Raw genomic sequence first — 25,044 nt, 5'->3', positions numbered from 1 at the left:
CTGGTAATAAACAATATAATAATAATGTTGGACACAGAAAATAATAGCATAGCAGGATAGAAGCAATGAAAATAAAATGCAATACAATAAATATCATATCTAGAGGCATGATGATGGGAATATATTGTATATTGAAAAAGAGATACATAGTAGGCGATACTATTGTTTGGGCCAAATTATTAACATTTATTATCAGCTCCATTATCCAGTGATTGTTGTTAAATTTAAGTCTGATGAATAAAATTAAGTAGTCCTATGTTGTAAAATTAGACATTACTAGTTTTTAAGTTAAACATTAAATATTAACCTGCAAGTCTGTAAGGAGAAATGGCGTTGTCTTCCTGCCAATGTTTTCTGTGCAGGTGGATATGGTACAGACAAAGGTCAGTTGGTATGGAAATGCTTAAAAACATCTTAAATCAAATAATGAATAAACTAATTTATCTCATCATCATCAGTTCATTTGAGTTAAAAAAAAACAAAAAAACATTTAAGCACAGGATTACCAGAATTTGCTGGTTGGCAGGGTCATTATTATGTAGCCTGTATTGCCCAGCTGGGGGGCAGCATCCGTGTATTATGTAACATCCTGCCCTGATGGCCATAAACATTATCAAAAATACTTGGTACCCTAATGATTTATTTCTTTCTTTCTTTCGTTTTTTCTTTTCTGTAAAAGCAAAATGCATTTATTATTCCTAATTTATACTTTTATTTATTAAATCAAATCAGTCAAAGATAACAGGACAGTCACTTGTAATTAGATTGAAGAGTAAGCAACCATTGATTTACCAAAGGTTGAGGTTAAGTGTTTTATTACATTACAGTTCAGTTTTTATACAGTGACCTTAAACAATGATGTGATAAACTGGTGAGTGTGCAACATGTGCCATGATCCTATAGGTTAGTGAAGAACCTCAGGCCACCGAAACAACCAGTCAAGTAAAGAGGTGTGAGCTTTGTGAGCATAAATAGTGAAGGACTTCTGTAACTTGTTGAGAGATAGATCAATCTTTCTTGACCCCTCTCTATGGAATGTAATAAGTGTTATATGTTGGTAATTATATCATTGCTTCAAACTGGTCAAATGCTTTGTGTGTTTTATTTCTGCGTGCTTATAGTTAAATTTCCATAACATCGTTCTTTCTTTCTTTCTTTCTTTCTTTCTTTCTTTCTTTCTTTCTTTCCTTCTTTCAGTCATTTGCAATGAACATCTTGGATCTCAGGCTCCCTCCAACAATGATCATTAAATATGTATATTATAAAAATAAAATGATATAAAAAGTAAAAGCAAAATGAGAATCTAAGACATACAATAGTGCAAGTTGAAATATAGGACTGAAATATTTACATAAATAATACATACAATAAAGTTATAACCCTTGTGGTAGATAGTATTGCAGATGAATATACTGAATGTAAACAGGAATGAAGTAAATGTATATGCACATTGGGATATAATAAATATATATACAGGGATGAAAACAGCAGAATACAATAATAGTCATACTAGTTATTTCGTTCTTTCTTTCTTAGGTATTCTTTCTTCCTTTAAAAAAGCAATGAATGTTAAATTAAAACGTTTTGATGGTGAGAAGCATCAACCTAGCCATGCCTCAGTAAATGTACCTCATCTTGCCTCCAGGGGGCGCTGAAGTATCAGTAGTCCTCCAGTCTCTTCTTCCTCGTTGGTGCACTTGCCATGTTTGCGGAAGCCTGGTGTCAGTAGCTAGCTGGAGGCTTCTGACATTTTTTTTTGTGTCTGTTGTAGCTGTGTTTTATAATTCAACATGAATCTACCAAAGGGACCAGATTCTTTGTGCTTCGACAAGGATGTTTTTATGAAGGTACAAATCCGTTACGTTTCTTAACGCGCTAACCATTGCGTATGCTGTTAAACTAGCTAGCATTAGCTAGTTGACTGTTCATACTGGACTGTCACTCAAACCTTCAATTTTTGTTATTGAATAAAGATACCTAGCACAGTTAATACACGTTTGGTACAACTACACGTTCATAGCTAATGTTGTTCATGTCGGACACGTCACCGTTACTGTACATGAACCATTATAGGAGTAAAATGTGTTCATTATGTTTAAGTGCCTGGATTTGTATTTTTAGGCTGTCACTTAGTAACGCTGGGTGTTGTTGTATACATGGCTGGCTGCTGTTATATAAATGTGTCTGTATCCTTTCGATCTGGCTGAAGTAGCTGTCTGTTGTCTCTCTTTCTGCAGGATGACTTTGACGTTGACCAGTTTGTGTCGGAGTGTCGGAAGCAGGTCCAGCTGGAGGAGATGAGGGAGGACCTGGAGCTGTATTACAAGCTGCTGAAAACAGCCATGGTGGAGCTCATCAACAAGGACTATGCCGACTTTGTTAACCTCTCCACCAATTTGGTCAGTTGTAATTAATGTGGCTGTGCATTTTGGACTTTACAATCAGCAGCTTGTAGTCCACAGGAAACAGAAAGGGCGATTAGAAATCAGTGGTCTATTGAGAAATATTCTCTATACAATGTCCAAAAGGCAAGCTTCATCTTAATTATAAACTTGTTAACTGATTGTTTTTTGTATATGTCCAACCTATGAATCGGAAGAATGTTGGCATGAAACTGCAGCAGTAGCATTTCTTAGCTTTGTCTTTTATTCAATGTAGTTTTGCTTTAGGTTTCTCATTATTCATATAGTCAATTACGTTTATTGTGTAAAAGGATCTTATATTATATACATTGTTAGTGTTGGTGTGACAGTAGACTTTTTATAATCCAAGACCTCTTTTGCCTCGTATCAGGTGGGCATGGACAAAGCCCTCAATCAGCTTTCTGTGCCATTGGGACAGTTACGAGAGGAGGTTATGGTATGTGTTCTTATTCCGTATACTGTAAACTTTGATTAATCCCTGCCACAGAGTGTTCATGCGTGTTTCTGGATGGTATCTGTTGCAGAGTCTGCGGTCCTGTGTGAGTGAGGTGATTCAGGCTATAGACAACCAGCTAACCAAACAGGAAGATCTGCAGAAAAAAAAGGTTTGGCTCTTCATCTTCTAGCTTCACTTCATCATTTGATCATATTTACTCTTCATTATTAAATATATTTTATGATCACCTTTACAATGCTCTATAGTATGGCAAGTCCTTGCCAAATTGTGAACTTAATATTGCTTCAACAAGCTATATTTGGTGCAATACAGATGATTAACCTGTTTTTAAATGATTTCATAGCAGTACTAGTTTTCCAACTTGATAACATGCAACAGTAGACGGATGTCAATTCATTAATATCTTCCTTTTGTTATCGCATCCATCAGGTGTGTGTATTGAGGCTGATTCAGGTGGTGCGCTCAGTGGAGAAGATTGAGAAGATCCTCTACTCGCAGAACTCCAAGGAATCCAACTCCCTGGAAAACAGCAGGTGGGAAACTGACCTGTGCTACTAACTCACTGGTATCACTTCATAGATAACTTATTTAATGTGGGCAGGTCATTTACCAAGTAATGGCAGTTTCAATATATGCACTTGAACATTCGGATTAACCAGGTATCACAAATAGGATGTCCATAGTGAAATTAGATAAGCGGTCCAGTGTGAAATTCTAATTTGTAATCTTGAGCACAGGTTGGCTTGGTAAAATATCTATATTGATATTATGATATCTGACTAGATATCGTCTTACATTACAGTTAAGTGATGTAATTTTCTTACCAGCTGTTATATTATTTGCCTTTACCCAACTAGTAATAATATCCACATTACTGATGATTATTTATAAAAAACGTCATTGTGTAAATATTTTGTGAAGGCACCGATAGTCGACCTTATAATATCATCGCATTATCGAGGTATTTGGTGAAAAATATCGTATATTTGATTTTCTCCATATCTCCACCCAGCCATATGCCAGAGGTTCAAATTGTATAAACTTGATAACTGCAGGAATGTAGCACTAAGTCATTGTGTCTGACTTCTGCCTCTCTGTCTATGTACAGTCCCTTGTTAGCAGGTCAGGTCCTGGAGAGGATTGCTACAGAATTCAACCAGCTGCAGTTCCACGCTGTACAGAGCAAAGGCATGCCCCTACTGGACAAAGTCAGACCTGTAAGTTTTAACGGGTCAATCAGGCAAACAGCTGATAAAGTTAAAGAGTCAGTTTGTCTGTCTGGCTTCAATTGTCGGTCAATCCATCAGTCATGTAGTTAACTGACAAAGATAATCAGCTTCTGTGCAGTCCTTCTGGTAAGGAATAGAGAAATATCTCCAATATATTTAATCCTAGTTTTCACATTGATACAGATGATTCACGTAGTTTGTGTGTTTGCTGGAATATCCTCTGTTTGATATTTGGTTATGTCCTCTGCCAGCGTATTGCAGGGATCACCTCCATGCTGCAGCAGTCTCTGGAGGGCGTGCTGATCGAGGGTCTGCAAACATCCAACCTGGTCATGGTGCGTCACTGCCTGAGGACGTATGCCACCGTAGACAAGACTCGAGATGCCGAGGGCCTGGTAGGACAGGTGTTGGTCAAGCCATACATGGACCAGGTAAACATACCACACATGTTTTAATATACTGTAGATCCAAGGGAATTTCAAGTTTAACAGAATATCCTCTCCTCTCCTTATTTTAGGTGATAGTAGAAGAGGTGGTGAAGTCCAGTCCGAATGGTCTCCAGTTGATGTACTCTAGACTGCTGGAGTTTGTTCCTCATCACTGTAGACTGCTAAGAGAGGTGACTGGAGGAGCCAAATCCAGGTAGGGATGTTATCATGGAGGTACATTCATTCAAAGCATGCATAAATCAAGCAGCTCTTTATTGTTTGTTCCATCTCGTGAAGGGCTCATTGCATGGGTGGAGAGTGTTCTCAAAAACACATAAACTGCAAAAGGCACACTGGCAGGCACTTTTATTTTACATGGCCATATGTATTTAAAATGACCATATTTATTTAATATACTGTATATGAGACCACATCCCTCCCATGCATTGAGCCCTTCACAAGATGGAATAAGCAAAGGATCCAAAGAGCACCTGTATGTGATCACCACAAAGGCCCCGCAGCGCTTCTACTCCATTGTCTTCCAACTCTTTGTTGTGCTTTGAAATCCTGTTGCCTCCTATTAGAAAAGCAAATTGTCTGCTTTCATTCTGCATATTGACCGCTCACTTTTGATATGTATTTATTTTGTATTCATATATTAATAGAATTACCATGCATCATGTATTCCTAGATTTTCCTAGAGTAGTGACCAAAGCAGATGATATAAATCGTTTTTTAATGTGCTGATGTTCCCTTTCTTTTCAGTGACAAATCTGACATGGTGCCAGGTTATGATTTCCTGGTGAACTCTGTGTGGCCGGAGATGATCAAAGGGATAGAGGAGAGGTTGGCCTACCTCTTCAACCCTGGAAACCCCGACATATTCTTTGAGGTACATCCACAGTGACACAGTTGCAAAAGCATTCACTCAGTAAACGTTTTGTGTCGCATAATTCAGCGTTGGATTGAGTAGTTTCACCTGTGTGTGTTTTCTGTGGACTCTTTATCTTCCTTTCTAGCGTTACAGCGCGAGTATGGAGTTTGTGCGGAAGTTTGAGCGTCAGTGCAGCTCGCAGGCCAGTGTGAAGAGACTGAGAGTTCACCCCTCATATACCCTCTTCCACAACAAATGGAACCTGCCTGTCTACTTCCAACTACGGTGCATATTACCTCAATGCGAGCTATAATCTGCGTACAGTTATGTACAGGGCACCCCCATGTCTCTTTATAAGTAGACACTTAAAATCATGTTGGAAGTTTGACTTCAACATGCTGTATAAACTTAGCTATGGTTCTCATTTGTACAAAAACTATACAAATACTTTATTTCAGGGAATTGTTTGATATTTTTGGAAACACGCTTATTTGCCTTCCTGATTAGGTTATTCTGAGAGGATCAATTTCACTCTCATGTGTGCTCTCATGGAAACAGAGGGAGGCAGCTAACCTACCTGAAGTGTAACACACCCGTTTGTGGTGTTAGGGGTTATGTGTACTAAACCTTTGTGATATCGGATCAGGGGAGGTTGTGTCCGAACATTTTCTGTAACTTTCCGACTCTGACAGTCCGACATTCGATATTCAAGTCAGCATATTATGTCAAACTATTCCCTCAAGATATTTTGGTTTAGAATAAAACTCATACATATACACAACCGCGTGGGTAACACGTGTGTTTGAATGAATATAGTCGGACATTGGTGAAGGTGGAATATGTGCACAGCATGTATTTTTAAGGACACGAGAAATGACGGCCTGCCAGCATTTGTTAGGGGGAAAACACAAGTTGGTAGATGTTGAACAACTGCGTGTGAGTTTCATAAAGAATGATGATAAGAAGCTAAACTGAGGATGTGTGTCAGCCTATTACTAAACATAGCCCATAAACATGACACTGGACCTTGACTGAATGGCTATTGATCTGTATGGAAAAGTAGAGAAATTGTCCACTGTGTGTCCACCTCCTCCCGCCCCCACAAACGCACACACTGTAAAGATTAGGGCTCATTTCACAACACAAACCTGCACAGTTCAGCTTTTCTAGAAAGTCCATGATTTCCAACGCACACAGTGGTGTAACACGTCATGAGCATGTGCATATCAGAGCTGATGCATGAAATGAGCTGATAACACATTGATTGTTTTGTCTCGTGGCTTTTCCAGGTACAAGGAAATCGCAGGAAGTCTGGAGAACGCCATCAGTGATGGACTTGAGGCAGCACCAGGTAGGAATTATTTTTCTATATCATGAGCGCCAGTGTGCACCAAATACTTTACCCGCAGTAACTTATCTGTGTGTGTTCATGCCCAGCTGGCAGTGCATACCACCTGCAGGTATCTGAGGTGTTGTGGTCCTGCCTCATGAGATGTTGGTCAGACAAAGTCTACGTGTCCCCTCTGGCCCATCGCTTCTGGAGGCTCACGCTGCAGCTCTACGCGCGATATGCCAAGTTTCTTGACGAGGTAAGCTTAAATAAACCAGAGGAGGACTTTAGAGCAGTAATTCCAACAAAGCAATAAGCAAATTAATAGCCACGTTGCTTTCTCTTGTTTCTCATCTTGATCGGTGTCCGCACAGGTGCTGACTAAGACTCCAACCACTGAGTTAACTAAAGAGCCGACCAGGCCTCTGCCGAGCTCGGCCTCCTCCACCTCCAGCCGAACGTCAATGGATGAGGGCGGCAGTGAGAGTGGGAGTCCCGCCTCGCTGTCCACCAAACAGCTGGTCTACATTGCAGCTGACATCCAAAAGCTGCAGGAGCAGGTACACACACACACACACACACACACACACACACACACACACACACACTACATATATTTACATGTGTTACTTACATCTTTTACATTTTATACTTACGGGGGTTAACAGAGTTTTCCATTTTGAGAATTTTCTAATGGTTTCCACTTAATTGTTTCCTCACTGACCGCTTGCTTGTCTTTCTCTCAGATACCAGAGTTGTCAGAGATGGTCAGACAACGGTTAGAAGCTATCGGATTCAAAAACTTTGCTATAGTGGAAGGTAAGATGGAAGTCATTTTAGCTTCTCACTTACTTTGCAGTATGTGCTTTATCTTACTCTGCAATGTTTTGTGAGGGAATGAGGAAGAAGGAGGATTTAACACCTGTTGTGAGGCGTTAAGTGTTTCTCTTATATACATTTAAACAGAGTCGTTGTTTTCAAATCGACAGCATTTATACTTTTCGAGTAGGCTAATTGATCTTAGAAGCTTTCAGAAAATGAACAGTACAAGCAAACTGGCATAGTGGATACATGCACTGTTCATGTGTTGGACTTTCAGGATGTATATTCAAATCAAATCATTCAAAAACAACTTGTCACTTGTAACTAGATTCAAGAGGAGCAACCATTGATTTACCAAAGGTTGAGATGAAGTGTTTTATACAGACCTGATAATATGAGGAGTTTGCAACATGTGCCATAATCCTATAGGTTAGGGAAGAATCTAAAGCCACCTGAACAACCGGTCTTGTCAAGAGGTGTGAGCTTTGCTGTTAGCTTGAATAGTGAAGGACTTCTGTAACTCAGTTGAGACTGTGGTCATTCTTACTGATTTATATGTGTAATGTTTTCCACTACAAATGTAAAATCTTTTTGGAGGAGTTTAGTTATTGGATAGTTATTGGATTTAGGTATCTGTACTTCCTGAGAAGGCTGGGGTCCTTCAAAATCTGCAAAAAAAACTACTGTTGATGTTCTACCAGTCTGTGGTGGCCAGCGCTCTCTTCTATGCTGTAGTGTGTTGGGGAGGTAAGCAGCAAGAAGAGGGACGCTGGGCGGCTGGACAGACTGGTGAGGAGGGCTGGCTCTGTAGTGGGCACAGAGCTGGACTCCCTGGTGACAGTAGCAGAGATAAGGACCCTTGATAAACTGTCATTCATCCTGGACAACGCCCACCACCCTCTGCACAGCACACTCACCCGGCAGAGGAGCTAGTGTTCACTGACATTTAAATATGAAACCATTCACAGGCTTTAGAGCAGGACGTTGGCTCTTCAGTCGAATCATTCCTTGGCTCTTGGTTTTTTCCACTGTCCTCTGCTTCAGCACCAGGGTAATTCAGGTGTGTACTTTTGCATTTAATAGTACTCTCTTCTGTGACAGATGCTCTAATGGATTCCAAGGATTTCCTGTCAAGTAGCATTCCCACTCTGAAGACCAAGATGACCCAGCATCTGACCGAACGCTGTTGCCGCTTCCTGAAGAATGCCTCTGAGATCCCACGACTGTACCGCAGGACCAATAAGGTCAGTGAAGCTGCACACACGGATGTGTTCCTTATAGATTTCATCATATAACCTTCTCTCATAACATATCTTGGAGGAAACCTTGGTGTATCTGACTTAGACAAAACCTAGAGGGCTAAAGAACATGGAACTATACTTTTACTCATTGAAATGCTACAATTAAAGGTCAGAAGTTCACCTTTTGAAACGCATTGACCGGCCAGATTTTGATGAAACTCTGAGTCATTATGCATGTTAATACATGAATGAAATCTAGACATGATTAACACCGCATGCTAATGAACTAAATAATGTTTCAGTGTAAGGCAGGGCACACTTTTAACAGATTGCTTGTATGTGAAGCACATCGTTGAGCCTAAAGGTTCATAATTGACCTTAGAAATAGAAGTTTGACTTTTACTGCACCTACTCTCCAGTTAGTGTCAGACATGCTCATTCTTTCATTCATTCTCCCCTCACTTGCTCACTCACAGTTAGCCTCATGGCCACTAGCATCACCTCTTCACTACAGCACCGCTGAACTGTGTTTAGCTGCATTTACCATATTGTGTTTCCTAATTAATCAACATTTTCTGTAGCATTATTTGCAAATTTCACGCTATTTGGAAAAAATATTGCAGAGTGAATATAGGGGAAGCACTCCTAGCATACAGACACTGATATCCATTGAATAAAGATGTCTCCATCAAGTTTCATTGCCCCTTAAATGTGATCTAAGTCCTTGAAGTATCTGCTGATACGGAATCTGATTCTTTATTCATATTTTCCTTTACTCACTTTACACGTACATCGAATTGTTGGAAAGCAATTTCGGTATAACTGAGTAACTGCATGGCTCTACATTAAGAAGTTATAGCCAAAAACATAGTTTTACTATAATAGTTTAATAGAGCGGAGTATTCGTCTGGAGATGTTGAGACAGATTTGGACAGGATATCAACCTCTCGGTATCCTCAACATGAGAAAATGCTTCAAATTCAGAGATCTTTAACCCAAGCAGATATTGAAATCTTTACTACCAATGTGTTTAGGATCTGCCGGTGCGTGCATCCGCCTACATGGACAACGCCTTACGGCCGTTACTTCAGTTACTGACTGACTCCACGGGGCTGGTCAACCCCTCTACAGCTAAAGAGTGGCTGCAAGTTGCACTGTCCGACTGCACACAGAGGTAAGACACACACCTGCAAACACAAATAGACCAGGATACATGACCAGTGTGATCGAATGAAAATGTGTGGCCTGAGTCTGAGCTACTCCATTTAATGTCATTTCCATTTATAAATCTTTCCAGCTGCCACCCTCAAAGTTTGTGTTTCCCACCTTCACTTTCTTTTGCTCAGGTACTTTGAGACCATCTCAGAGGTGCTGAGCTCGGTGAGAAAGATGGAGGAGAGTCTGAAGCGATTGAAACAAGCCAGAAAGGGTGCGAGCCTGACTTCCACGGCAGGAGCAAACGGTGGACCCACAGACGACAGCAAGATCCGACTTCAGTTGGCACTGGACGTGGAATACCTGGGGGAACAGGTAGGCGGAGTTTGATGAGTGGAGACAAATACTTTAAACATGTGACGAATAATCAGTCAAAAACATACTTTACACAAATATTGCTGAAGTGAACTGCTACTAAGTTCTGTTCAAACATCAGTCTCATCGGAAATGTTTTTTTGATTATTCCCTGCTCTGTGTGTCTCAGATCAAGAATATGGGTTTACAGCCAAGTGACATCTCCATGTTCTCCACTCTGATGGACCTGGTGACAGGAAGCCCGAGAGCTCGCTGTATAGAACCAGTAAAGACGCCACAGTCGCTGAAACCTACAAACATGCTGCATTTCCTGAAGACGTTGTCCCTGTCCAGGCTAAAGTCAAGGTCTGGTAACAGTGTGTCGATCAGGCCACAAAGAATGTATAACAAGAGTTGACACTACTGAAATAGTTTTGATCTTAATGCAGATCAAATATTTAACATCAGGAATCTGCCAGAGTGGTGTCTGATTAAGTTGTACATTACCAGAGAAACTACAGTGAGACTGAGTCCTCATGTGTGTCCTGCTGTAGGCAGTGAATAAAAGGGACCGCATGGTACAGGAGATGTTTCCACAAAATGACTGATGCTGGTGATATGCACTGCTCTATAGAACATGATTATACCAATCATATGTTGGGCCAGAACGTTGCATAACAAGTCTTAAAAAAATCATTTTGAAGAATCAAACAATATTCGTATAATTTCTACTACTTGGTGAAGGATTCATCTCAAATAAAGAAGTCTGTTTGTGTCTTATATGTACATTTTTGTTCAAATTTAAGTTGTATAATATAATTAACTTGGGAATAAAATAAAGAACTTCGATACAGTGTTGAATTTGTGTGTGTTTTTAATAAAGATACAAGTTTGCACTGCATACACCTTTTCCCTGCTACAGATGAACCAGAACCAGAAAGTCAAACTTTGGTTTAATAAAAACTAAAATGTGGCTTTTTCTTTTCTTCTTTTCCTGGTCTAATACTAATATGCCTAGTTCCACATGAATTCATGATTTGATTCATATTTATGAGTAAGATGTAATATTATATATTGCTACTACAATGACCGCATTTTCAACCTAGGAATCCTTAAAACTTTGTTACAGATTTTCTCATTTGCAATTGGCTACATTAATAAATAAATAAATATTTTGTAGATCAGTGATAGTTTGTTCTGTTATTAGTCTTATTCTTTGGTTTAGTTGCAAAGTTATATTGATTGTGGGACAAGGACACTTATTTCTCAAGTAATTAATAATCTTATGCACAGAAAGAAGCTGAGTAAGCTTCTTCTCTGAAACTGATGAAAAACAACTTTCAAACTATATTGGGATACAAATGTTTTATTTCAGCATCACAAATCGTAACAAAACAAAAATAGACTCTTAGTTACAATATACAACTTATTAGTCATTTGTCATAGAGAATTGTGGTTACTGTACCTACTCTACTGAAAAATACTGTACAGAACTCTGCTATAATAAATTTTATAGGAAAAAAAACTAATTAGGATTTTTAACAAGCTGCTTGAAAACAACTTAAAGTAACAGCTTTTCATAAATACTGAGACAGATCTCCCCGGCAGTCCAGAGATCAGCTAGGTGGTGAGCGAGGTCGTGCTTCATTCCTCAGCTGGAAAACAAGGATCTATTCTTAATGAGCTTTCAAGTACTATATAACTTTACAGTGTGGGATTGGTGATCTTGCCCAGCATGAGGATGGCGTTAGAACCTTCCTCTATGACAGAAAAGAAGAACGGCCGATTGATGGACAGTTTCAGAATGACGCCCGCTTCCTGGATCTTGTCCTGAAGTTCTGCTCCGTCGTCTGACATCTCAAACGACACCTTGTTGACCGCCTGAGGGGACAAAGAGAGATTTGTTGACGATGCAAACACACACAGTGAGTGTTTTTAAAAAAAAAGTATATGACAAGATCATCTAGTTCACCTTATCTATAGTGAAGGGTTTGATGTTGCTGAGTTGGCTGAACTCAGCCTCGGAGCCCAACAACTTGGCCTCAATTTCTGGATCCATGTTGGTCAGCAGGTCATGCAGATCACTCACAGAAGATCATGGAGAACTTTGGGAGAGACAGCTCCAACAGACTGGGGGGGGGGGATGGACAGAGAATTAAAGTTTTAAAATGAAAAGTGTTTGAACTGACATGGACGTGTACCCAACTCTCTCTTTCCTTAAAAATCTTTACCCACATTTGCTCAACGTTGACACATTATTGATTAACTGATAGACAATTACTAGCTAAAGGCCCTGTCACACATATCCGTATGACAGAAACGTCTGCCGGCGCATACGAAAATGTGTCAGAGTCCAAATACGTCCAACTTTTCATTGGATCGGATCAGAAAAGTGAACATATACAGATACGCATGTCTAACCTATTGATAGAGTATCACTTACTTATACAAGATGTATCAGACGAATGCATAAGATATACAAAAATATGGCGTATACAAAATATCGGCAACACGCTGGTGTACGTTGATATAAGGTAAGGTATAAGTAGCATTCGTTAAGAGCTCACTGTGTTACGCTGGGGTGCGTTGTTGAACGCTGATGTTTTGAGCATGTTCAAAATTACCAGAACGTACCCGACGTGTGCTTCATAAGATATGCAGACGTTACGTTACGTTAGACATACGTGAATACGGAATATGTAGTTGAATATTTACCTACGTAAATATAGTTTGTAAATACCTACGTGACTACAGTAGGTGAATATAGTACGTGAATACCTACGTGAATACCTACGTGACTACAGTAGGTGAATACAGTACGTGAATACCTACGTGAATACCTACGTGACTACAGTAGGTGAATACAGTACGTGAATACCTACGTAACTACGTTAGAGGTACGTTAGATATAGGCTACGTCGGCTGGCAGTGAATCCTACAGCCAACTTATTGATAACGAGTGGATAACCTATTCCTACCCTATGTTAAGATGATGCCTGACGACGGAGTAACTTATTAAACGTGTTTCTACAGTACAGCTAGCGTTCAGCATGTTAGCCGTTCTCCAGCATCAGCATGTTGTGAACCAGGTGGCACTTTTCCAGCTCCGTTATCCAGACGCTCTGATACGTTTTAAATAAGTAAGTGATAAGCTATCAATGTTTGACATGCGTATAATAATTTGTTATGTATTCATTATGTATGCGTCAGCTACAACACCGCTGTGGAAAAGTTGGACGTATTGGACACATTTTCAGCTAATTTTCATATACTCCGGCATGTTTCTGCCATTCAGAACTGTGTGACAGGGGCGTATGTCTTTAACCTGAAGCTGATAAAATTGCAAATACGGTCAAACCAAAAAGTTTCTAGTAATGAAAAGAACGTTTCTTTTTTTAAATCTCAAAATCTAAAAGGGATGGAAAATAATAAATGTAATAAATATTAAAGTTAGTATGATGATTGTTGGATTAATTACTTATGAATCATAAGTAAAACAATTAATATGATCATATTTTCTATTGTAATTTATTTACTATTTATATTATGTCTCTTGACTTTTGCCCTGTATTTATTGTTTTGCACCAAAACAAAAAAATACTTTTCTGATTCTGAAACTGCAATTGTAACTATTACACAAGTATCATGTAATAAGTTGTAAATTCCCCAAATCACCCTTAAAATTATGGAATGAGCTTTTCAACACAAAAAGTGAAATTTGAACAGAAATACACACTTCTGAAAATACTATAACTGAGCAAGAAGTCTCATTACGTTGACTGAACTAAAAATGGATGGACACATAAAATGACGATAACAGACCAGATTCCTGATCCATCAGATCGGGGTCTACTCACCCTTCTTGGAGGCTCTGGTGCCAGTCAGACATGACGTTAGTGAGCAGCTTAGACTCAATGTCATTGAGGTTGACTCCTTCATGAGGCAGGACCAGCAACATGTAGGAGCGTTTGCTCAGAGACAGCTTCACAACTGTGCACCGCTGTTCCTTCATGGTAACAAAGGGAAAATATAACAGATGAATCCTCACCCAAATACATCTTGTATTGTACAGTTGCAAATATTCAATGGCAGAAATACACAAATGAAAAGATCTGCTGGACTAGGATTTACCTTATCATTGAGGTAATGGTACTGACCCGTGTGGGTCATCAGTGGAGCCATCACTGTGGTTGTATTATCCAGATGAAACTCCTGCATGGAGGTCTTCTCTGGTTGAAAAGCTGTCCTCCAGTTGCCTAAACAGATGCAACCAAAGAACACATTCAGGTACTGTGAGGTGGTGCAGTAATTGAGAAAACTCAAAACATTGTTATGACTAGGATTTCAGTTTGGTAGATCAGCATCTACATAAATCCAAGTGTGTTTGACAGGCACATGTACAGTGTATTAAATGTTAAATGTACTGAGAATGTATTGCAAAATACATTCCAGTACCAGGCTTGATTTAATTGAATCATCCTGGCAAGTCTTAAAATGTGGTATCTGTTCACCCTTCTAAAATACAATGTTAGTTTTGACTTTAAATTATGAATCTCAATCTGTGTAGTCTGTAAAATAAATGTTACAGTGGTCTAAACAAAAGAGAGGAAGAGACAGACCTTGGAAGTTGAAGGAAGAAACAAACAGAAGGTCGCTGCCGGAGTTCAGATCTCTGAAGACGTTCTTCACCCTGCCGTCGGATGTCTTCTCCATAAAGCTGTTCACCAGCTGCTCGGCCTCTTGAGGTTTGGAGAAGTCCACACCTCGGATGAACGATGTGTCGGAGACGTCCTGAGTGCCTTGAATAAAGTCCTCGGACAGTTGAGCGTCCTGGCGAGTGAAGGTCCAGACCTGGGTGGTGATTTCATCTTTCGGCCCGTCGTCCACTGGAGAGTTAATGCCCTGCAAGGTCTTGAGAACCTTGTGTCCGTCCAACAAGAACACACAGTCCTCTTGGTCGGCGCCACTGCTCAGGCCCAGTAGAAGCTGGAAATAAAGGAGCGAATTGTAAATTTTGCATTCAAAAGAGTAAAAGATCAGCAGGTTCTGCTTGCCTAAAACCCTTTTGGACTATTTATACAAGGAGAAAAAAGCAAAAGCAAAGACCTGGAACACGCTCGCTGTCTTCTTGGACGCTCCCAGGTAGAGGGTGGCGAGTGATCCGAAAGTGTTGACCGGAGAGAGGAGGGTGTTGGTGCTGTGCTGCTTGCTCATGGCCTGGTACATCCTCAGGCCCAGAGAGTTCAGCAGCTCTGCCAGGACCGCCGTCCTCTCTGTGATGTTCTGCCTTTGAGCGTCCACTTTCGACGGGTCCCTGCTGTCTGGTGTCAGGACTTCAACATCAAGGGGGGCCACAGGAAGCGTCTCCAGAGGCTTTGACGTCTGCGTCTGCAGGGTCTCGCAGCTGACATTCTCGGCAGCAAAGAGATGGAAGGGATGGACGTAGACGCGGTTGGCTTGGCTTCCAGAGAAGTAGCCGCAGAGTAGGAGGGCTAGGAGAGGCGACCACATTTTTACCTTTGGTTGATAGTCAACTTAAAACGATTCTTTCTGTGGAGGGAGACAGATATTTTTAGTTTACAATTAATTAGTTTGAGTATATCAACCCATCAACTGCCTCTTGAGTCTTAGTGAGCACTGAATTCTACATCACTATTAGTGTGGCTTTCGTCCAAAATCTGGCTGGATCTGGTTTTCCGTCTCGGACAGGATTGGCTACCAGGAACATTGGACATAGAGCGGCATGTCAGTGATGGATTGATTGCTCTTTGTGTGTGCTCTCTCTTGCTGGTGAGTGAATGAGAGCAGGCATTACCCTCAGCAACAGAAGACGCATAGATAATGAAGACGTCTGTGTGCGAGTTTGTATGTGTTCACGGACTACAATAAGATGGACGTTTCATTTGGATATTGTTTGCTGTTTATTTGGATCCTGTTAAAGCAGCTTTCAGATCTGGTACACAAACTGAGAGTGTTAAAGCAGTCATCAAAGTAAACACCCTGCATTAAGACAAAACTGTTCTCTCTGGACACTGATTGGAATATATGATACACATTGGACTACATTTATGTTGTAATAACTGTACAGATAAACACATAATCTAGGATAAATGAATAGATATACGTTACAAAACAAACCTTTACGTACACATACATTATATTATTAAAAGATAATTGACAAGTTCATTGAGATGTTTAACATGTTCTCATTGTAACTTTGTTGCTGGAGCTCCCATGCTGAGTAAACACCGTCATCTCAACTGTCTCTCCTTCATGAACACTTTAACCCGTGTTAACCTAGATGTCTGTGGAGGAGAGTAACTTGGGTGAATGCTCTTGTGCAAAAATAGGACTTTATCCCTTGAGTTGAACGTGCAGAAATGTGGACTGATGGACTCGTGGAAGAGGTGAGCAAACACTAGATTTTTCCTCTATTTGGAAATGTACCACAGGACATGGCCTTGGTCTCTTATCAATAAAACCGATGCACTCAAATGTTCTTATAGGCAACCAGCCCACCTGTGTACCGGGTGACTTGATGACAGAGGTCAAAAAAACATGTCTGATTCATTATCGCTGATGTTTTGTGTCAAGATCCAGAGTTTTGAGTACATTTGAAATATGATGTGATTGATTATAACCTTGTCTTTAAGTAGCAACTTTACAGAAATGAGTTGTACTATTTATTTTTTATGAAGATAACCCTCGAATCAAATTAAAAAGCTTGTCAAGAGAGTTTGACAGAGGGGCTTTCTTGTACCACTGTTTGAGACGTTCAGAACATTTAGGTTTTGAAGAACATAATGGATTAGTCAAATCAGTTTTAGGAGTCCAAACGTTTCCCCTCATGTCTGAAGAGTTTCTACATTCACTACACAATCAAAAGGCAATCACTGAGATCAAATCAAAGTTTGCTCTTACCGTGTGTGTCTGCTGCTGCTGAGTGAGGTGCTGAGTGAGGTCCTGGCTCCTCTGCTCCCTCACTTTAAACCTTCCGGCCAGTCTCGGCGCTCCCACCCTGGTTACTTATTAACCAAAGCAGCATTGAGTCAGGGGCTCTGCTGTCATGACTTATACCCCGCATTGTACTGACGCTCTACTGCTATAGATAAATAGGTCCGACAGAGACCACCCAATGTCCCTCTACATGTTGACTTTAGGAGGATGATGCAAGCACATCCTGGAGGGGGTGAAAGGAGAGCTAAACTTCCACAACCACAGCCAGGCTTGTTTGTGTTTGAGAGTGATTCAGTGAAATGTCACCATAGTGTGGGGATGTTTATTTGTGAAGAGGGAATGGTGCTCTTGATTTATTACGCATGTTCTTTGAAATTTGACTCAATCTCGGGGTCAAAGAAACATCAAGTAAACAAGTCTCAATCCCTTTAATCTATAAAGTATAAGCAAAAAGAGGACATATTATTTTATTCTGCTATTATTGTTCCTGCGTCACTGATGTTCTGTACTCTGCATGCTCTGTGTTTATCTCTATACACTTTCTAATTTAATCCGTATGAATCTTCATTTATATTATTTATTCCATGTCATTAGTACAATTTTACTCTTTATACATTTACAAAAATGCTCATTAAACCACATTAACTGAAATAAGAAATGTTTGCATAATGAGCCCCTTCAAAAGTGAGAACAAATAAGATGTCTGATAAATTAAAATGTATAAATAAACCAGTGCTGTTTCTCTTATCTTCACTTGTCAAACTGTTAAAAGTTATGAAAAGTTATGAAGATAATAAGCCCAACTTGTCTTTGGAAAAGAGGAAGCAGCTTTTAAATGTTCTTTTACAGGCAGGTAAACAAGTTCATGAAGCAATGTAGCGGATGTTCACTATTAAAGGGCGACATCCATGACTTTAATGAGGAGCATCCTTCACACACACCTGATTCAACAGCACAGAGTTCACAAGATGTTCTCATCAGAAAGAGAAACATTGTGTTACATTAAGTGTTTTACAGCCCTGCTTTTATCTTTTGTAAACATTGTTAAGTTATAATTGACAAGGGGAAGTTAAGAGTCTATAAAGCAAAAGTGTATAACTTTATGTTACGCTGACAGTTTGACCGATTGGTATCCAAAGTCTAGCGTCTTTTCTGGTCTCATATCCACCAATGACACAGCAGTATGTTACACTTTTAGTGTTTAGCATGTTTGTATGTTGCTACTGATATATATATATATATATATATTAAACACATTTTTGATATTGATATTTGGTCCAATATTCCTAATTTACAGAAGAACTAAACATTTGTTTGTGATTATTTGACTATTTGCTGAGACAGCACATATTATACTTGATAAATAAAATTATTTATGCAGTTAGGACAGCAATAGTATGAGATGGCAGTACATTTGGATTATTCCTTAATAATATTAAAAGTATATATACAATTACAACGTCAACATGCTGACCTGCTCCCTTAACACTAACAAGTTGAAGTTTAGCAGTTAGGCTGATGGGAATATTATTAGTTTGGCATCTGGTAGTTAATCATAAACCAGCGTATTGGACAATTAAAGATGTTTGCACTGTTGGTGGCGTTGGATGAAAAGTCAGGGGATCAAAGTAACTGAAGTCAGTCGGATCCTCTGGGTACCGTGGATGTCTGAATTTCATGGTTATTAAACCAACAGCTGTTGTATTGCAGTCTTGACCAATGTGGCTAAAATGTAAAACACATATATGTGTATCGTTTTGTAATTTTACTGCTGCTGAGATGAATCAATGTGAAGAATATGTGAATCTTTAGCTGCAAAAGAATGATGCTTTTATTAAATTATTTACAGTATAACTTACAGCTTCTGTTAAGATTTAACATGAATATGAATCAGTATTTTTCTATTCGTCTGAAAATGTAAATGTTTTTGCTATTTACTGTAAAAGCAATGCGACTGATCCAGCAGGATTCATGCAGCGACAGCAGTAAGTCAAAATGACTCAGATGTCAGTTCCACATGTAAGATCATTACAGTTGATATGTTATTATCTGCTAATGTGCAAGTTCCCAAAAACCCTCGTAAATTTCAACCCGTATGTCTTAATATACATCCTGAAACTAGATGTGAACAATCTTTGTGTACGTTTTATGATCGTTAACCAAGTGTCCTGATTCTCATGCATGACGATAAATGAGTAATCTATCAGTATCACTTCAGGTGGCATCAGACACTTTATGGCTGCTGCATCAAAGTGTCTGGCTATATAAGCTGCAATGTTCAGCACCTGAAGCAGGTTGGAAGATGAACGAATTCACCATGTGGACTCTTTTGGTTCTTTGCAGCGTGTTTGCCTCACTTGGAGTGCAAGGTATTGTCCACTATTTTTCTTAATGTTATATTTGTCTCTTTGGTTTTGGATTTAGGGTTTGTTTTGACAGCACTTTTGGTTGTTTGTTACCCGTTTGTTTGTTTTTCTTATAATACATCAGGTGCCGATCGCCTCCAAACAAATGAGAAAATGAGTCAACGAACAGGTCCTCCAGGTACAGCAGGTAAAAAAGGGTACTACCGAAACAAGTAGAATAATGCTAGGTCATCACCGTACAATACTTCCTGCTGGTTACATGTTACGCAGAGGAAGCAATGGAGAGGCAAAGTGTTGACGAGCATACAAACTGAAAGCATCAGTGTAACATAATCATTGTAAAAGGTTTAGTTTTTGTCAGTAGGAATAATCAAACGTAATTGGCATAAATACCTTTACAATGAGTTATTTTTGACATTTGAGGTATTTCACATGTATAAATGAAGATAAGCATTTAAGTGTTTCCCAACCCATCAGAAGTGATGGTTCTGTTAGCCTCTCAGGATTTTATGCTGAGTTCCGAGTTGTGGGTAAGTCACAAGGATTATGACAAAGATGTGAATGTATTTTTTTTTATAAAATATGCAGTTTACCCATTCTAATGATATCTAGGATGTCAAAAGGCCTTTTTCACAGCCCACATTTTGACTTGTTTTGTCTGTTCTTTCTGCAGGTGGAAGTTCCTGCAGAAACAGTTGTGGCTACCTGGTTGGAAACTGCTCTTGCTCTTCAGACTGTCAATACAGAGGGAACTGTTGTCCAGACTATGAGGGTAAGCTGCAGTGGAAAGTAACTAAGTACTATACTCAAATACTCTACTTTATTAGAGCTTTGAAGGACTTTGTTTCCATTCTGTGCTACTTTATTCTTCCTCTCTACAACATTTCAGGGGGAAATATTGCACTCAATTTTATTTGACAGCTATGATAAGCTTATAAAATACAATGCATTGTTGAATATTAAATGAGTGACAACCTTTATAGCTTACAAAACTGCAATGGGTTGGTTTCTCTTGTCATGTCTATGAGTTGTTAGCAGTTTTATTTGTATAAAATATTAAGTTTAAAATATCTGTTGATATGAAGACGTGTAGAATACATGAAGTTATTCAAAACAAAGATCAAAGAAATGTCCAACATATGAAAACACATTTGTGTAGAAGAATAAAACATTTTCCTCTCTCCTGCCCCATTTATCTTCTCAAATCCCATCAGATTTATCTTGTGACCTTTTGCAGAACCACTAAATGTAACTGCAAATTAGGTATTTCAAACTAGCTCCACCTAGATGGGTATTGAAAATACGAGAATATATTGTTTTACTTTAAAATAATTGAAGTGTATTTAGGTAGGTAGGTAGGTAGGATTATGAATGGAGGGATTTTAGGTACTTTTACTTGAGTTAAAGATCTGGATACTTCTTCCACCACCGGGGTTAAGACCAAGCTATACCAGTAAAAGGATCTCTGTTTAGTAGAATAAGAGAAAGCATCAACATAGGGAGTTAGGTTCTATTATATACAGTATACCCTGTACCGCCACATTGTGCTACTGTTTACAAATTTCATTGTGCTTTTTTTCATTTATATACTATTCTGATATATCCCTAAATCTAATCTCTCTGTTTTACAGATTACTGTTTATCCACGGATACACCATACACAGTAACAGGTCATTTTAATCTCTCTCAGTTAAATTAAGTTCCATTTAAGAAAAATGTAAATTTTTAATTGAAGTCATCTTGCTATAATATAAATGTCGTCTCTCAGATCAGCCCTCGTGTCGATACAACTGCGGCGGACACATGGGAAGCTGCTCCTGCTCAAGCTCTTGTCCATACAATGGCAACTGTTGCCACGACTACAACTGTAAGTGCCAAGTGTAACAAATCAACAGTGTTAACGACCTTTGCCGCCGTCTCTCGCTGGAGAAATCAGTCCGTCAAATTCCACTGTAATGCTCTGCCGAGAACGACACATGACGTTGTCCCTTTTTGTTTAAGATTTCAAAACATACTGTATTATAATGTGTGATGCAGTAAAACAAGGACTACACTTCATTTTTCTCTTTCTGTGATGTAGATCACTGCCATGGCTCAACTTCCGTGGCCTGAAGTCACAACTCCGTGGCCTGAAGGCACAACAGGTATAAAAACCCTTTGAGCTACAATTCCCCAACAACTACTTGATATGTAACTATTCCTATGTACTGTGATGTCAACGTCAACTCGTGTCTCTCAGATCAGCCCTCGTGTCGATACAACTGCGGCGGACACATGGGAAGCTGCTCCTGCTCAAGCTCTTGTCGATACAATGGCAACTGTTGCCACGACTACAACTGTAAGTGCCAAGTGTAACAAATCAACAGTGTTAACGACCTTTGCCGCCGTCTCTCGCTGGAGAAATCAGTCCGTCAAATTCCACTGTAATGCTCTGCCGAGAACGACACATGACGTTGTCCCTTTTTGTTTAAGATTTCAAAACATACTGTATTATAATGTGTGATGCAGTAAAACAAGGACTACACTTCATTTTTCTCTTTCTGTGATGTAGATCACTGCCATGGCCCAACTCCGTGGCCTGAAGTCACAACTCCGTGGCCTGAAGGCACAACAGGTATAAAAACCCTTTGAGCTACAATTCCCCAACAACTACTTGATATGTAACTATTCCTATGTACTGTGATGTCAACGTCAACCCGTGTCTCTCAGATCAGCCCTCGTGTCGATACAACTGCGGCGGACACATGGGAAGCTGCTCCTGCTCAAGCTCTTGTCGATACAATGGCAACTGTTGCCACGACTACAACTGTAAGTGCCAAGTGTAACAAATCAACAGTGTTAACGACCTTTGCCGCCGTCTCTCGCTGGAGAAATCAGTCCGTCAAATTCCACTGTAATGCTCTGCCGAGAACGACACATGACGTTGTCCCTTTTTGTTTAAGATTTCAAAACATACTGTATTATAATGTGTGATGCAGTAAAACAAGGACTACACTTCATTTTTCTCTTTCTGTGATGTAGATCACTGCCATGGCTCAACTTCGTGGCCTGAAGGCACAACTCCGTGGCCTACAGGCACAACAGGTATAAAAACCCTTTGAGCTACAATTCCCCAAGCAAGTACTTGATATGTAACTATTCCTATGTACTGTGATGTCAACGTCAACTCGTGTCTCTCAGATCAGCCCTCGTGTCGATACAACTGCGGCGGACACATGGGAAGCTGCTCCTGCTCAAGCTCTTGTCCATACAATGGCAACTGTTGCCATGACTACTACTGTAAGTGCCAAGTGTAACAAGTCATAGCATTAACAGGTTCTGCATCCCTCTCTGTACATTCCTCAGTGCCTATACAGACATGGTGGGATGCAATGTTTTTGTTATAAGTTGCAGAATGCACAGCAGGTGTATTATAATGTTTGTTTTTACACTATAGGAAGTAAAAGATTGTTAACACTTTATTATCTTCTGTCTGTCATGTAGATACCTGCGGGACTACTGCCATCCCACCATCCACAGGTAGGACACTCAGTGTGCAACGTGAGCCTTCTGCAAATGTATATCACTGCAATGACTCTTATGTGATGTTGTCTAGCCCCAGTAAAGCCATGTGGAGGCTCTTTGGTTGGCTCTGGTACCTTCTCCAGCCCAAACTACCCCAACTACTACCACAGCAACGCCTACTGTGTCTGGCAGTTCAGGGCTGCGTATGACCAAAGAATCTTCCTGGCTTTCACAGACTTACAGTGAGTGAAGAATAGACTCCTTTTTGGAGATTGTTCGTCTAAATTAGCAGCATTACATTCAGATCTCACGAATATCGTCAACTTGTGGATCATTTATAATCATCAACTACTTTTTTCTACATTTGCTTCATGAAGTCAATACTGTAGGGTTTTTTATCATCTTTTGAAAAAACAGATTGGAGAACTGCTGCTCCTGTGACTATATCGCAGTCTACGATGGACCGTCTGTTAACTCACAACATCTGGGGAAAGTGTGCAACAACAGTCTTGTTAATAGTATTTTCTACTCCACCTCCAACTACTTGACCGTGCTCTTCCGGACCGATGGTTCTGGGGTTGGCCCAGGGTTCAATGCTGACTTTATAAGCTCTCTGCCACCAAGCGCAGGTACACATATAGTAGATTTAGTTTTGATTTCGTCCCTATATTTGTGCTAAATGTTTCTTGTGAACCGACTTAGCTTCTGTGAAAAGAATGTGTAAATGCACACGTCTGAATGCCAACATGCTCACAAGGACAAGGCTTCGTCATGTAATGTTTCCCAGGTTCCCCATCTTCATTCAGCACAACACAAAGTAACACAACGTCCAGTTGAGGCTGATGTTAATGTCAAGTATTTGGTCATAAACTAAAGTATTGGACAAAATAAAATATTGACCATAGCAATTAATCAAATAGATGTTTAGGTATTTTATTCAAAACCACAAATGACAACCTCACTTTCAATAGGTGTAGAGATATTTCAGTGTGGACCAAAGTTCTCAACAGACCCTAAAACCTCACCGCTAAAAACATTGTGCTATCTGACACTTTCATCCTAAAATGAATTGAAGCTGTTGTAAATATCTTATGAACACGGCCCTTGGTCAGGTCGAGTGGACTGTTCCTCGGACAACATGACGATTGTGATCGAGAGGTCTTACCTGAACTCTCTCGGCTACGACAGCAACAGTCTGTCCCTGACTGACGAGCACTGCAGACCCCAGGTTTCCAGATATCAGGTGGTCTTCAACTTCCCCATTAACACTTGTGGCAACATTCGAAAGGTACACAACTCATCACCTTCTGGAAAACATTAACAGCATGCAGTACTTCCTGATAAAAAAAAATGACTGTGATGGTAAGAAGAGAGAGTGTGACCATTTTCCAATATCTTCTATCGGACAGTTTGAGAATAGCAGAGTTGTGTACACCAACACCCTGTATTCCTACACCTCGAACTCTGGAGAGATCACACGGAAGTCTCAATTAAAGGTGAACGTTGGCTGTTGGATGGAGGCGGACTCAGTGGCCCAGATCATGTACGTTGTCCCTCATCAGGATAACAGCAACCTTACAGGCACAGGCAGATTCAATACCAGCATGAACTTCTACACATCCAGCAACTTCTACTATCAGGTGCGTTCGGGTGTAAGTGCAGATAATCCCTGCTGTAAATGCTTACACACCATGCTGACGTTTTGCTTTTACACTCTCAGGTGACTCAAATTCCATACGAGGTGACACTCAACCAGAACTTGTATGTCCAAGTGGACATGAGGGCCGACAGCTCCCTGGTCCTGTTTCTTGACACCTGTGTGACCTCAACATCGCCCTATGATTTCCAGAGCAGATCTTACTACCTGATCCGCAACGGGTAAAATGAGAGAGTGCTTTGTTTCA

At 39.9% G+C, this 25,044-nt stretch overlaps 2 protein-coding genes across 2 annotated transcripts; one reads left to right on the top strand and one right to left on the bottom strand.

Annotated features, from left to right (window-relative positions):
• Positions 1-1,688: 1,688 nt before the first annotated feature.
• Positions 1,689-11,169, top strand: cog2 (component of oligomeric golgi complex 2). The gene is made up of 18 exons (XM_029450536.1): positions 1,689-1,847; positions 2,238-2,399; positions 2,794-2,859; positions 2,948-3,028; positions 3,310-3,413; positions 3,989-4,097; positions 4,361-4,540; positions 4,627-4,751; positions 5,303-5,429; positions 5,557-5,696; positions 6,701-6,762; positions 6,849-7,000; positions 7,116-7,301; positions 7,488-7,560; positions 8,665-8,807; positions 9,839-9,978; positions 10,151-10,334; positions 10,504-11,169. Exons 1-18 carry the CDS (start codon positions 1,791-1,793, stop codon positions 10,729-10,731), a joined length of 2,319 nt encoding a protein of 772 aa, XP_029306396.1. The 5' UTR covers positions 1,689-1,790; the 3' UTR covers positions 10,732-11,169.
• Positions 11,170-11,737: 568 nt separating this feature from the next.
• agt (angiotensinogen) lies at positions 11,738-17,373 on the bottom strand. Its single transcript, XM_029450143.1, is given in 8 exon segments — positions 11,738-12,194; positions 12,286-12,405; positions 12,407-12,443; positions 14,171-14,319; positions 14,445-14,569; positions 14,933-15,299; positions 15,420-15,863; positions 17,235-17,373. Coding segments are annotated over 7 exon segments (1,380 nt in total). The 5' UTR covers positions 15,825-15,863; positions 17,235-17,373; the 3' UTR covers positions 11,738-12,017.
• Positions 17,374-25,044: the final 7,671 nt, after the last annotated feature.

The sequence above is a fragment of the Cottoperca gobio genome, chromosome 15 (genome assembly GCF_900634415.1).
Source record: "Cottoperca gobio chromosome 15, fCotGob3.1, whole genome shotgun sequence".
In the NCBI taxonomy this organism is placed as follows: domain Eukaryota; kingdom Metazoa; phylum Chordata; class Actinopteri; order Perciformes; family Bovichtidae; genus Cottoperca; species Cottoperca gobio.
This window is presented reverse-complemented; position numbering and strand designations above follow the sequence as displayed.

Bases quoted from the DNA above. Each gene is read 5' to 3' on its own strand.
- cog2 (XM_029450536.1), top strand. From the start codon at position 1,791: ATGAATCTACCAAAGGGACCAGATTCTTTGTGCTTCGACAAGGATGTT. The intron at 8,808-9,838 runs GTCAGTGAAGCT...CAATGTGTTTAG, and splicing joins TGTACCGCAGGACCAATAAG to GATCTGCCGGTGCGTGCATC. The intron at 9,979-10,150 runs GTAAGACACACA...TCTTTTGCTCAG, and splicing joins CTGTCCGACTGCACACAGAG to GTACTTTGAGACCATCTCAG.